This window comes from Danio rerio, chromosome 8 (assembly GCF_052040795.2).
Source record: "Danio rerio strain M-AB ecotype USA chromosome 8, GRCz13ab, whole genome shotgun sequence".
Lineage (NCBI taxonomy): Eukaryota > Metazoa > Chordata > Actinopteri > Cypriniformes > Danionidae > Danio > Danio rerio.
Window position 1 is genome coordinate 37,807,150 of NC_141028.1, and position 13,354 is coordinate 37,820,503.

Here is a 13,354-nt window from a genome sequence, read left to right on the forward strand (position 1 = left end):
TTTGCTTCTCCTTCAATACTTTCTTGACTTCGACATACTCTCCTCGCTTTTTAAGCACCTCTAAAGGGAAGTCGTGGTCTACGAAGAAACGAGTGTCATTAAAATACACCTTTTTTCTCTGCCAGGCCTTTCGAAGCACTTCTTCTTTCGTCCGGTAGCTCGAAAATTTCACTACTTTTGAGCGTGGCTTTGCCTCCGGGTTACTGGGTTTCGGTTGTAACGCTCGATGTGCTCGTTCAATTCCAAGTTCACGGTCCCGGGGTAAGTCCAATGCGTTTTTCAGCAAATTATTTAGAAACTCGATCATGTCTGTGCCTTCCTTGTCTTCAGGTATACCGTAAATCCTTAGATTATCTCTGCGTGCCCGTCCTTCCTGATCGAGCACTCTTGCTTCCAGATTAGCTTGGCGCTGTATGAGGCGTTTGATTAGCGTCGATGCTAATTGTAGCGTGGTCTCGGTCTCTTCAATTCTTTCCTCAGCCTCTTCCAGTCTATCGTTCGTTCTTTTTAATTCCTGTTTGAATTCGTCAAACTGCTCCATGTTATCCTTTCTGAATTCTAGAAGTTCGATGAGAATACACCGCAGACTGACCTCGGGGCCCTCTTCGCCATGAGGTGATGGTGTCCGGGAACGGCTTCTGTTTAACGTTACTTGACTTGTTTCAGGGTTGTTTTCTGATACATTCGATGTTATTTTGCTCCTTGTGGTGACCCCTTTCTCCATCATTACTTTAATACTCCCAAAGTTTCACAAAATCAGGTTTTAGGGGGTTATTTTGTTAACCGTCGGCGAGCTCGAAGATTAAGCAGTCATCCTGTCGGTGGCGCAACCGGAAGTCCTCTCTCAGTCGTGTTTTTCATAGTTACCAGTGCCGATGGAGTTTTTTAAAGCGTCATATTCTGCTGGAAACGGTTCATTTGAATGGTAATGTCCCATAAGCGGAGGTCTTGTGAGTAACTTCACAAGTCGGTCAAAGTCTACACCGGTGACAAGCTCATCTACTCCCAGAACCTGCTACTCTCTACCTACACGTTGTCAGCTGATGTTTCAAAACCTCAACACTCGCATACAGAACAGCCTCAGCGTCTGCACCTCTTATCGGCACTAGCTGCAAGTCTACACCCCCTCTGTCCAGAAGTGAGCACAGCCTCTTGGTACCATCCCAGCAAGCATTTTTTTGGGGTGTTTAAAGGTGCCAACTGACCATCAAAAGTAAAAATGACTCATTTTATCTCATCCCAACAGGGAAACCACCAACAATAAAGAATGAGTTACTATCTGGTGTCATGGCTTTGCAATTAAAACAAGTTTAGTTATAATGGAGGTCATTGGGGGCAAAAACAGCCACTTGAACAATATGAACAATACATAAGGGTTAAAAGTCTAATAGACGGCTTGGTTAAAACCAGGCTAAATCTAGGCTGTCAGTGAGTGTGCACCCCTAACCCCGCCTCTCACAGTGACCTCACTAGCTCCGCTGAGTGCTTTGTGTCTCAGATTGCATGCAAGTCTGCAGCCAGATACTGCTGGAAGCTAGTCATCAAATACACAGGAACGAATGACTACACGTGTCAATCTGTCTATTAAACTATCTAATCTGTCTAGTCAGTCTTTTATTATCTTTTATATGCAAAAATATTCATTCATAAAAACATATGTATATATGAACACTGGGTCAAATAGGGTCCGTGCATTTTAAATCTAATAACAAAAAAAACCCAATGGGGGGGCGCTCGCGGACGCTGGAGAAGATGGCAGCCTAAACTGTAGCTCCGCTCCTTATTACTTAATAAATCGCTACCCTCCTCAATCTGAGTAAGAGAATTCCTTAATTAAAAAGCTTAACTTCCAAAGAACATGCCCGAGACCCAGGATTTTCCACTTTTCTCTTCTTCGCGTTCGCAGAAAAAGAAGAAACAAAATACGTCAGCAGAAACAACCTCGGCCTCGACCTCGGTAGAGCAAACGGACCCAGTTCTGAATGAAATACGATCACTAAGTACCCAATTGGGGAATATAGATGGACGTTTCGACACTATTGAAAGTCGTCTCGATGCTATATCGAATTCGGTATCTGTCGTTTACGAAACTTTATCTAATTTGTAACAAAGAGTGTCTTCAATTGACTCTCGTGTTACGGAAACCGAAAATAGGATCTCTACCACAGAAGACGCTCTGCAGACCCGCGAAAGGGAACTATCTACTTTGACGAAAACAGTGACTCGACTTCAAGCTAAAGCGGACGACTTAGAAAACCGAGGAAGACGTAAAAATCTGCGAGTCGTCGGTTTACCCGAGAAAGCGGAGGGCTCTACCCCGCTAGCTCAATTCCTGATGAAAATGATACCAAAATGGCTCGACCTTTCTTTTGATCCCAGGCTGGAGATTGAGAGAGCGCACCGATCGCTTGGACCTGTTCCAGGAGGCAGTGACCCACCACGAAGCGAGTTGTTTTGTCGTTTTTTGCTGTTCTTTAAGGTTACAAATTTGCCCATCATATACTGTTATTGTATTATTTTTATGAAGAAAACTACAGTCTACTTTTTATTTTCTTTTACACATTGTGGTAATGGAGAGTTCGACTAAATTTATAACATGGAATGTCAAAGGATTAGGACATGTGATTAAAAGGAAAAAAGTTTTAACTTTTTTAAAAAAGGAAAAAGTTAAAGTGGCTATGCTTCAGGAAACACACCTATCGGATAGTGAACATTTAAAATTGAAACGAGATTGGGTGGGTCAAGTGTATTATTCTTCATGCATAAATAATCCCAGGAAAAGAGGTACAACTATTTTAAGTTGGAGAGAATTAAACCCTACTACTAGAGACTATACATTTTATTCTAACCCACATTGTTCATACTCAAGAATTGATTATATTTTTATTCCAAACACCTATTTTAATCTTGCATCTTTTAGTCAAATCGGTTCAATTACCATTTCAGATCACGCTCCAGTTCAATTAGATATTAAATTAGAAATCCCCAAAACAAATAACAAGACCTGGAAATTAAACTCTTCTTTGTTATCGGACCACAAATTTTGTAATATTGTACGGGAATCAATACAGAATTATTGGTCAGATAATAAAAATTCAAATGCCATTATAAATAATACATTCCGATCCTACTATGAATCACTCTATCGCTCACAAGGCAGTGCTTCACAACTACAAATTCAAACTTTTTTCAATAATATTTCTCTTCCAATTATTTCAGATAAAGATAGAGATTATCTTAATTCGCCTATAACTCCAGAAGAGGTCCTAGCTGCGATACAATCAATGTCATCCAACAAATCGCCAGGACCAGACGGTTTCCCCTCAGAATTTTATAAATCATTCTGGCCTGAACTTTCTAACATTTTGGTTCCAGCTTTACAAAATATCTTAGATCAAGGCACGATTCCTGAAACTTGGAAAACAGCAAACATCTGTGTAATACTTAAGAAAGATAAAGATCCCCAAGATTGTGCATCATTTAGGCCAATTAGTCTACTTAATACAGATTCTAAAATACTAGCAAAGGTTTTGGCATGTAGATTAGAGAGTATGCTCCCCAAGTTAATAAAGCCAGACCAAACAGGCTTCATAAAATCACGTTATGGAACAGATAATATACGCAGACTCTTAAATGTTATTAATTTTGTCCAAGGTGAGGGACACCCAGCACTTGTTCTCTCCCTTGACGCCGATAAAGCTTTTGACAGAGTCGAGTGGGACTTCTTATTTGCGACTCTTGATAAATTTAATCTGGGAAATAATTTTATTAAGTGGATCCAGTTGCTTTACTCTGATCCTAAAGCAACAGTAGTTACAAATGGTCTCGCTTCGACTCCATTTCGCATAGGAAGAGGGATGAGGCAGGGCTGTCCTCTTTCACCTTTGCTTTTCGCTTTAGTAATCGAACCCCTAGCAGAACTCATCAGACAAAACAGAAATTTCCACGGTATTTTAATAGGAGGGGAAGATCATCGTACCTCACTTTATGCAGATGATGTGCTCATATTTATGTCCAAACCAGAGCAGTCTATTCCAACATTGCTGGAATGCATCTCACAAATCCATAGCTTTACCCTTAAACACCCCTTCTTTGGAACATTTAAAATTAATCTCCCCATTCAAATTATCAGAAACTGGTTTTAGATATCTAGGAATCCATGTCACATCTTCACTTAAAGACCTTATTAAACATAATTATACACCTCTTATAGAAAAACTCAAACCTAATCTGAAAACATGGTGTTCACTCCCAATCTCATTTCTAGGAAGAATAAATGTAATAAAAATGAATGTACTTCCTAAATTCTTATATTTATTCCAGTCCATACCTAGCTACTTAGCAAATTCATTTTTCAAAGATCTTAATAAAAACATCTCAAAGTTTATCTGGAACAATAAAAGACCGCGTATTAAAATTTCTAAATTAATGAAGCCTAAAGACAGGGGTGGAATAGGCTTACCAAATCTCCAGTTGTATTATTGGGCTGCCCAAATAAAAAACATGATTAGCTGGTGTAATGAGAGGACTAACTCTAGTTGGTTTAAAATGGAAGAAACAGCTTGCTCCCCTTTACCAATTAAATATTTACCATTTGTTAAGAATTATATAAAACTAAAAAAGATTTCTGAACATTTTATCATATCAAATACTCTTAGAACTTGGAAAGATGTAAAGACACATATGGGAATCTCCAGCCCTTTCTCCCTGTTCTCCCCACTTTCTTTTAATCCTGATATGCCTTTAACATTGCAAAACACTGTTTTTTCAGCATGGCGGGAACTGGGCATCTCTCAAATATCTTGCTTACTTTCAGAAGGCACCATAAAATCTTTCCAACAGATTGTAGATCAATATAACGTTCCAAAATCCAATTTTTATAAATATCTACAATTACGACATTTTTTAAAACCAAAGTTGGACAAAGGAGAGCTCAGATCCAAAACAACAGAGATCGAATACCTTTTACTGAATTCAGCTTGTTTAAAAGGATTGATAACAAGGATTTATGACACTTTGTCTAACAATTGCACTTCTGCCTGGTTAGGACTTAAAGATGTTTGGGAGAAGGATATTGGTCAAACTATTGAAGAAAATGACTGGGAAATTGTATGTGATAATATATACCCGAAGTGTACATCTCTTGGGATCCATGAGCTTAATTTTAAATTTTTTAACAGGATCTACTTAACTCCAATACGTATTAAGAAAATGTTTGCCAATGCCACAGACCTGTGTTTCAAATGTAAAAAAGATAAAGGTACATTCATTCATAGTTTTTGGGACTGTGGCAAAATTTTGCCATTTTGGAAGAAAATACATAAAGTACTGGAAAATATTCTTAAGCTAAATTTTGACATGACCCCAGCTTTGTACTTATTGAATCTTAATGCAAATAATCAGTTTAAAAAAAAGATGCATTCCAGTTATTTATTGTATTGGTATATTTAGCTAAAAAATGTATTTTGCTACTCTGGTCTGCATCACAAGCTCCATCTTTTAAAATGTTGATATCACAGATTGCTACATGGCTACCATTAGAAAAACTTACCTATGACAAACATAAAAAATCTGATAGATTTTGGTCAATTTGGTCTCCCCTTTGGGAGTACATAAAAGAGCTCTCTTAAAATAACACAACATCCTTGACATTCATTTACATTTTTTGTTATAACCTACTCTAAGATGATGTAATTGTACTTTTAATTATTTTTCACCTATATATTTTTTATTTTTTTATTTTTTACATTAATTTCTCTTTTACTTTAACTCTCAAGACTGTACATTCTCTTTATGCTACAACATTTTGATGTTAATGTTTTGTGAATATGGGCATACAATAAAAAAAAAACAAAAAAAAAAAAACCAATGTTGGTTTTGTCCATATTTAAATGAACGTGTGTAAACGCACGCTTTGATCAAACCTTTTATTCCCCTTGATGATATTGTGCTTTTTTTTCCCCTCAATGCCCTCCAAAGTTTCAATGTTTGGCCGTGTCTGCCATATCTGTTTTGTTTAAAAAAAAAAAAGGAAAAAAAAGGAATGCATCGGTTCCTGCATGTAGAATTCAGAAATCTCATGGCATTGAAAGAAAACTGGCAGCAGTTGAGTGCCGAGGTCAAAGGTCAGATGAGCAGGCATCACACCTGATAAACACCTGGGGCAACTGTACAGTAAAAAAAACAAAAAACAACAAGATTAAGAAATATTGCTTTAATTTGAGAGAGACAAAAAAAACTCTTCCGTGTTAAAATTTGATGTTCCTCCAGCGTTCTTACGTCAGTCTTTAATGTCAGGTGATCCTTCAAATGTCAGTGTAAATTGTTGAGTGTACCATTAGTGCTCAGTCGTGTTTTTCATAGTTACCAGTGCCGATGGAGTTTTTTTTTTTAGAGCGTCATATTCTGCTGGAAAAGTTTCATTTTAATGGTAATATGCCATGAGCGGAGGTGTATGAGTAACTTCACAAGTTGACCATAGTCTAGAGCGATGACATGCTCATCTACTCCCAGAACCTGGCAGAACGAAATGTTGCAGCTCGTCCGGTCTTCAATGATGAGCCCAAAAGAGGCCACTTCACAGAGCCGGCCCAAGGCTTAAGAGAACTGAGAGGCAGGACAAGATGGCGGGCTGGACTTGGTTAACTTTAGATTTTACACAAATCTCATTGTTTTGTTTTTCACCTAAAATAGTAATTAAAACATCCAAGATGTGTTTTGCCTCATCAAAATGTGGAATTTGATCAGCAAACTACTCATTCTAAGACAACTATGCCTTGGGCTAAATGACTTGGCTTCAAGTACGATGCCACACGATTCAGAAGTGAAGGTACAGACTGCACAAACAGATAAACGACATGATGCATCTCATTTCACCACAACTAAAGGCAGCGACAAAAAAAAAGTCAAGCTCTCACGATGATGACATTTCTCATGCAACCCTTTAGCAAGCCTACATAGTATTTATGCCTAAAAGTCACTGCATGGGTAAATAAGAAACAAGCAACACACACACACACACACACACACACACACACACACACACACACATATATATATATATATATATCCATGGGCCACTGTAAAGTAATATGGTTCTGTCATAACGTTTTGAATGAAAATCTGCATTTGGATAAGACACCTTTAGTATAGTTTTGATTTTAAGGCATAATAAAGATCAAATGCAAGTACGAGTGGATTTACATTGAAAATTTCAAACGCATCAAGAAAACCATGTGCTAAGGAAATTTCAAACCATTTGGAACGCACAGAGACGAGCTTTTGTGCAAAAATGAACTTAAAGGTGCCTTTAAAAAAGTGTCAAAGTACTTTTGAAAACAAAAAAGCAAACCCCCAATAGGTGGCAGCAAGAGGCCGCTTTATTTGAGTAAAGCATTGAACGATTCATTCAGCCAAAGAAGCCAATAGGATGAACGGACAGTTGAATCAATCCCTGAATCATCGACTCACCCGAGTCTTCTTGGCGAAGGCCTGAATCGTTCGTGCAGGGAAACGTCGCTGTGTATTATTCAGAGATGGCCAACTGTTCTGCTGTTTATTTTATTATACTTATCGCAATGATTTTACTACTACTATCAATAAAATTAATATTAATAATGATAATATTGCCGGAAGTTGTACAGCGCATGCGTCACGTGTTCATCATCAGCATCCATGACAACCGTCCTGTGGGTGTTGTTTGAATCTCGCTGTGTCGATTGGCATCTGATCTCTGCGTCCTCCGTGACAATTTTTCCAGATTATCGATATTATTGATCGTTGGATACGTCGATTGATCGCCTGCTGTTCCCATCACTCAGGTTTGACCCTTTTTATTACGCTGTGCTTTGTGTTTGTGTTCAGTATGTCTTGTGTTCACTACAGGTTCCAGAGTCGACTCACCTACGACTCGCTCCAGTTTGAAGGCCTCAACATCAGCGCGGGGGAGCTGAAGCGGCAGATCATGAGGAGCAAGAGGCTGAAGTTCTGCCAGCTGAAGATCAGCAACGCCCAGACTGATGAAGGTGAGTTGAGGAAAAGACACTTCAACTGTTCTACGCTAACATTAGATGCGTTACATCAGACACTTCTGGAAGCTGTAAGGTGGTGCTGATGCTGACATGTAGGGATGTTTTGGCTGTTTTAAAAGGCTAATGGCTCTCAAAGTATACCGTGCTCCATAATTATGTGCTGATTCTGATTTTATTTTGCTGTCAGAATACACAGATGATGCTCTCATCCCTAAAAACACGTCGGTCATCATCAGACGGATCCCTGCGGCGGGACTGAAGTCCTCAAACAGAAGATTTGTTGGGTAAGTGCTGTGAAATGAGCACACGCGTCCTCTGTTAGATGTTATATGAAGACTCCTGGTCTGTCCCTGGTGTTTTAGTCACACAAGCTCCTTTGTTTTGCAGACATCAAGCTGGACGCTGGCGTGAACCTTCACCTAGAGCTGATCCTTCACTCCTCTCACTGGAGCAGTTGTTGAAGGTATTGAACAAATGAATAGCACAATAGCAAAACGCAATGTAAAGCACACAATATACGCACACGCACTCAGCTTCTTAGGGAGATTTGAGATTGTTTGAAGGGTTGAGGGTGAAAAAGATTCAAATGTGCAAATGCCTGTGAAACAGACTGAGAATCTGGCTGAGGCAAAGGCGTCAGAGGAGGACAAGCTGAAAGCGGTGATGTACCAGTCCAGCCTGTGCTACTACTCCAGCAGGTGAGCGTTCAGACACTGACAGGTTTGCTTTGTGAGAGATGTCTGAGCTGATTCTCATGGTTCTGATGTTCACTAGTGAGGCCATGAGGCTGCTTGGGATCCCGGGACACCACATTAGGCACTGCCCCACTAATGTGGTAACTGGGTTTTCCAAGCTCACGGTTGCTGTGAACTTGAGCTCTTGTCCTCATCAGTCAGATTGTTTGCTCAGAGTTTGACTGTCACTCCTCAATTCACAGGGCAGCCGCTCCGCGCCGCACAAGCGCATCCGGAAGAGCACAGGGATTCCCCGCAGCTTCCTGTTGGAGGTGGACGACCCAGACCGAAAGGGAGTCATGATAGACGGCAGCGGCCGATACGTCATTCCCATCATAGACGCGTGAGTAAACTGTACTTGGCATAGCCGCATGTTCTAGTGTTTGTCCAAATCTCACATGATGTCTGCTTGTGTGTGTTTGCGCTCGATCTGTTCAGTGAGGCCTATGCTGCTGAGAAGAGAAAGAGGCCGTCCTTCTCCTGCCAGACCGAGCCTTTGCCCTCCTCGTCCTCAGCAGGTGCGGCATCTTCGGTCCGGGACGCCGGAGGGAAACGGTCCCGCTCCCCATCTTCACCAGAGACGCGCGGCGACCAGAAGAGACCACGTCGCTGAGAGACCTTCATCCAAGAGACCTGGAGCCGACGTGTAAATATTGTACATAGTTTATTAATAAAAGATAATAAAGATTATAGCCGCATGAACTGTGTGGACTGGTTAACCTTCACTCCAGCAGTGCAACAAACACACACACATACAGGCATACATGGTTTATGAGGTCAATGTGACTTTTTGGTGGTTTACGGGGACATACCTTTGCCAACATCCTACGAACATAAAACTTGTGCCAAAATTTTTTATTTGAGCTACAAAAGGCAAACAACGCTTAAAAACAGCAATTTTAGTTTCACAACACACTCAAATTAACTATGTGACATTTCACAGGCTTATGGGGACAGACAAAATCATGGTTTACAAGGTCTGTTTACATGTTACACACAAACCTAGCCCCTTCATGGTTTAAAAGGACTGATTAACACATTTTACATATCACACTATTCTGCTATTGCAGTAAGGGTGACAACAGAACAGACTCTGGCTTTCCTCAGCTAGACACCTGCTAAACCCATCTCAGTTGCTAAGGTTCTGCCTGTCACTTCTTAAATGACAAAATACTATTTTGCTTAAAATACACTTTTGATTTAACAATTCTGTAGGCTTATTGTGTTGTATCAGTTAAACAATCTGTTTAATGTACTGTTGAACAATAACCTGAAAAAGACAGCATTTTAACATTAAAGTATGAAGAGTTAATTGTTTAAGGGCCTTTGCTCTTATTTTATAGGACAGTAGATATTTTGAAAGGCAACTTCAGATAAAAAAAGAACATAATTGGCAAAGAACCTTCAACCATGAACAACCAGAAGCACAACTGTACGATAACATATTCATTATTTTATTCTTTTACTTGGCCAGAGCACAAATGTTCCCCTCTGTGAACTCTGTGTGGAGTTTGCATGTTCTCTGTGTTGGAGTGGGTTTCCTCCAGGTGCTCCGGTTTCCCCCACAGTCCAAAGACAAGCGGTACAGGGGATTGAATACACTAAATTGTCCGTAGTGTGTGTGTATGAGTGTGTATGGATGTTTTCCAGTGATGGGTTGCAGCTGGAAGAACAACCGCAACGTAAAACATATTCTGGATAAGTTGGTGGTTCATTTCACTGTGGAAACCCCTGATAAATAAAGGGGTTAAGCCGAAAAGAAAATGAATGAATGAATGATTACAGCTTATAAACAAACTAATGGTATTTTAAAATTTAATTAAGTCGTTCAACAGATTATTCTTTTTCAAATTTAAATATTTATACTAGAACACAACATGGTAGTGCACTAGAATACTGTCAAATACAAAACATTGCCACTCAATGACAGAAATAAAAAAATAAACTTTTTTTATTTTACTTTTGAAGTCCAGGAAAACAGCAGGGGAACTAAACATGTATATACGTTTTATTATGAAATGCATCAACTATTATCGCTCTGACAAGAACAAAAAATAGATGGATAAAAATAGATAAAAAGATAGAAAAAAAGAAAAAAAGATAAAACTAGACATAAAAGTTTGATTCCACAAATTGAATGATACATACAGAATGATATGAACACAAAACAGATTAAAAACTAAATTTCGTAATGTGACAGTAATATAATGTGTTATAATGTGACTAATTAATATCATACACATTTTCACTTTTTTGTCACAGTGACAATATTTGACCATTTTCAAACATGTAAATAAAAAACAAAAAACATGTCTTTTTGCTACTCAACACTGTTGTAAATGTTTAGTCTGAGGGACTGCATTTGTGGGTTATGTATTTTTGTGTGATGGGTATTGCCCAGGCTCATGAAGCAGACGTGGACCTGGACTGTGGAGCAGTACCAGACTGTGGAGTAGTGGCAGACATGGGTTGAGAAGCAGAGGCAAACTGTAGAGCAATGTAGAGACTACCCTAGAGTGATGATGGACTGTGAAGCACTGGCATGGAACAGAAGTGGGTTTGAAAATGGTTAAATATTGTCACTCTGTGACAAGGAAAAAAAATGAAAATGTGTATAATAATAATCAGTCTTTTGAACTCATTACAGCCTTCACGTCTGCTTTTGTCCATGGTCTTCTCATGTAGGTTGTTCTGCCAGTGCTAGAGCCTGAAAGCAAACAAGATGATTAACTGTTAGCATCACTGACTTTTAATAGATCATATCAACTGTTCATCAATATCGTTTAAAAGTCTCTTTCTTGGAAAAAAGGTTAATCCTTAGGTGTGCACTTACACCATGGTTATACATCACACAACTACATGATTTAACAGCAACATATGCGAGTATAACTTTCAGTAGCTGCTTTGAATCATTGTGGACTATTGAAAGTGATATGACCTTTCCATGTAAAGACTTTTCTTAATTTTAAAAAAAGGCAATCAATAATTTCATAATATTCCCTATTATATTTTTCCACTGGAGAAAGTCTTCCGTTTTTTAGTTTAGCTGAATAATAAAAAGGTAAAAACTGCAAAGGTCAATATTATGAGCACAAAAAATAAAATAAAAATATATAAAATTATAAAAATTAAAATTTATTTTTTGATTTTTTTGTCAGCCAGATATCGCAGAGCCCTATTTAAAAATGGCCAGATACAAAAGAGAAAGTGATAAATGGAAGACATTGACGAGAAATGTAGCATAGGAAAAAGCATTTGTGCATTTGCGCTACAAGCACTGCGATAGAAAGTCTGAACGTGTATTGAGTGCTGCTGGAAACATTGCGACTCCAACTAGGTCTGCTTAATCCAGACAATGTGTCAGCATGTTAGCTTTTCTGTCAAATAATTTACCAAAAACAGTGGAGAGTTAGTAGCCTACGCTGTTTTTTCCTCAACATCTCATTTATATTGTTATCAATAGGCTAATATTTTTTGTTCTTCTTTTTATTATTATCATTATTATTATTAGTTACTATTTATATTATCACTGATACTGAAAAGTGTTATTTAGGCTATTTGTGAAGTTCTTAAAAATGTAACATTTAATTATTATACAGGAGGGGGGAACCAGTGAATATTGTCCTCACCACTTAAAAAAATGTGTAAATAAAAACAAAAAAAAAAAAAACTAAAAATAAAGGATAAAAGGAAAAGCATGCTCTTCATCATTTTTCATAATCTGATTTGTACATGCTGCTGTGTGTGTGCACTTAGGCTAGACGAGCAGAGTACACACATCTAAAGTTATCTTACTGTGAGCGTTTTAATGGTCAAATAGGTGTCAAAATGCTGTGTTCAGTGATCATTTATAAGAAGCTTAAAGCACAGTTTGTTTCATATTTTTATTCTATTGTACATATTTCCCTTTGCTCATTTACAGGGAGGAAAATAACTGCATATATACAGATGAAATCCGAATTATTAGCCCCCCTGAATTATTAGCAACCATTTTCCACCAATTTCTGTTTAATGGAAAGAAGATTTTTTTTCAACCCATTTCTAAACATAATAGTTTTAATAACTAATTTTTTATAACTGATTTCATTCATCTTTGTTATGATGACAGCACATACTTTACTATATATTTTTCAAAGTACAAGCATTCAGATTAAAGTACAATTCAAAGGCTTAATTAGGATAATTGGGCAAGTCATTAATATTGACCTTAAAATAGGTTTCAAAATATTTAAACCTGCTTTTATTCTAGCCAAAATAAAACAAATAAGACTTCCTCCAGAAGAAAAAAAATATTATAGAAAATACTGTAAAAAAAATCCTGAATTTGTTAAACATCCTTTTGGAAATATTTATTAAAAAAATATAAATAAAAAATTCACAGGAGCGCTAATAATTTTGACTTCAGCTGAAAAATCGTTTTGAATAATCTTGTTTGCAATTATGACAAAAATAATCGTGATTATGATTTTTCCCATAATAGAGCAGCCCTTACTGTATGTGTAATGTAGCCTACAGTAGATTATGTGATGTGATCAATTAAAAAATACATTTTCTTTTTTCTTAGTAATAAACATGCTTTTACACTATACT

General features: G+C 37.9%; 1 protein-coding gene and 1 long non-coding RNA gene across 12 annotated transcripts in view; one reads left to right on the forward strand and one right to left on the reverse strand.

The window, feature by feature from the left end:
- The first annotated feature begins 7,474 nt into the window (after positions 1 to 7,474).
- LOC100007069 (E3 ubiquitin-protein ligase RBBP6-like) lies at positions 7,475 to 9,462 on the forward strand. 4 transcript variants are annotated; one of them, XM_088651064.1, is made up of 7 exons: positions 7,691 to 8,122; positions 8,218 to 8,314; positions 8,418 to 8,493; positions 8,640 to 8,728; positions 8,805 to 8,865; positions 8,968 to 9,107; positions 9,203 to 9,462. In XM_088651064.1, exons 4-7 carry the CDS (start codon positions 8,694 to 8,696, stop codon positions 9,375 to 9,377), a joined length of 411 nt encoding a protein of 136 aa, XP_088507190.1. In that variant the 5' UTR covers positions 7,691 to 8,122; positions 8,218 to 8,314; positions 8,418 to 8,493; positions 8,640 to 8,693; the 3' UTR covers positions 9,378 to 9,462. The 4 variants fall into 4 exon arrangements, with proteins under 4 accessions (NP_001373457.1, NP_001373458.1, XP_088507190.1 ...); XM_087262595.1 differs by having other exon boundaries at positions 7,691 to 8,024; NM_001386528.1 differs by lacking the exon at positions 8,805 to 8,865 and having other exon boundaries at positions 7,475 to 8,024.
- Positions 9,463 to 10,697: 1,235 nt separating this feature from the next.
- Positions 10,698 to 13,354, reverse strand: part of LOC141375764 (uncharacterized) — a 34,361-nt gene continuing 31,704 nt past the window's right edge. For 7 of the 8 annotated variants that reach the window (XR_015498166.1, XR_015498159.1, XR_015498162.1 and 4 more), the window contains 2 exons: positions 11,410 to 11,471; positions 10,698 to 11,301 (listed from right to left, as the gene is read on the reverse strand). This is a non-coding gene — a long non-coding RNA (uncharacterized LOC141375764). Of the gene's footprint in view, positions 11,302 to 11,331; positions 11,472 to 13,354 lie in introns of those variants that run through there. The other variant, XR_015498161.1, reaches the window with a different exon arrangement.

Coding starts and splice junctions, on each gene's coding strand:
- LOC100007069 (XM_087262595.1), top strand. CDS start 7,865: ATGTCTTGTGTTCACTACAGGTTCCAGAGTCGACTCACCTACGACTCG. Junction 8,025..8,217: donor CAACGCCCAGACTGATGAAG/GTGAGTTGAGGA, acceptor TTTTGCTGTCAG/AATACACAGATGATGCTCTC. Junction 9,108..9,202: donor GTCATTCCCATCATAGACGC/GTGAGTAAACTG, acceptor CGATCTGTTCAG/TGAGGCCTATGCTGCTGAGA.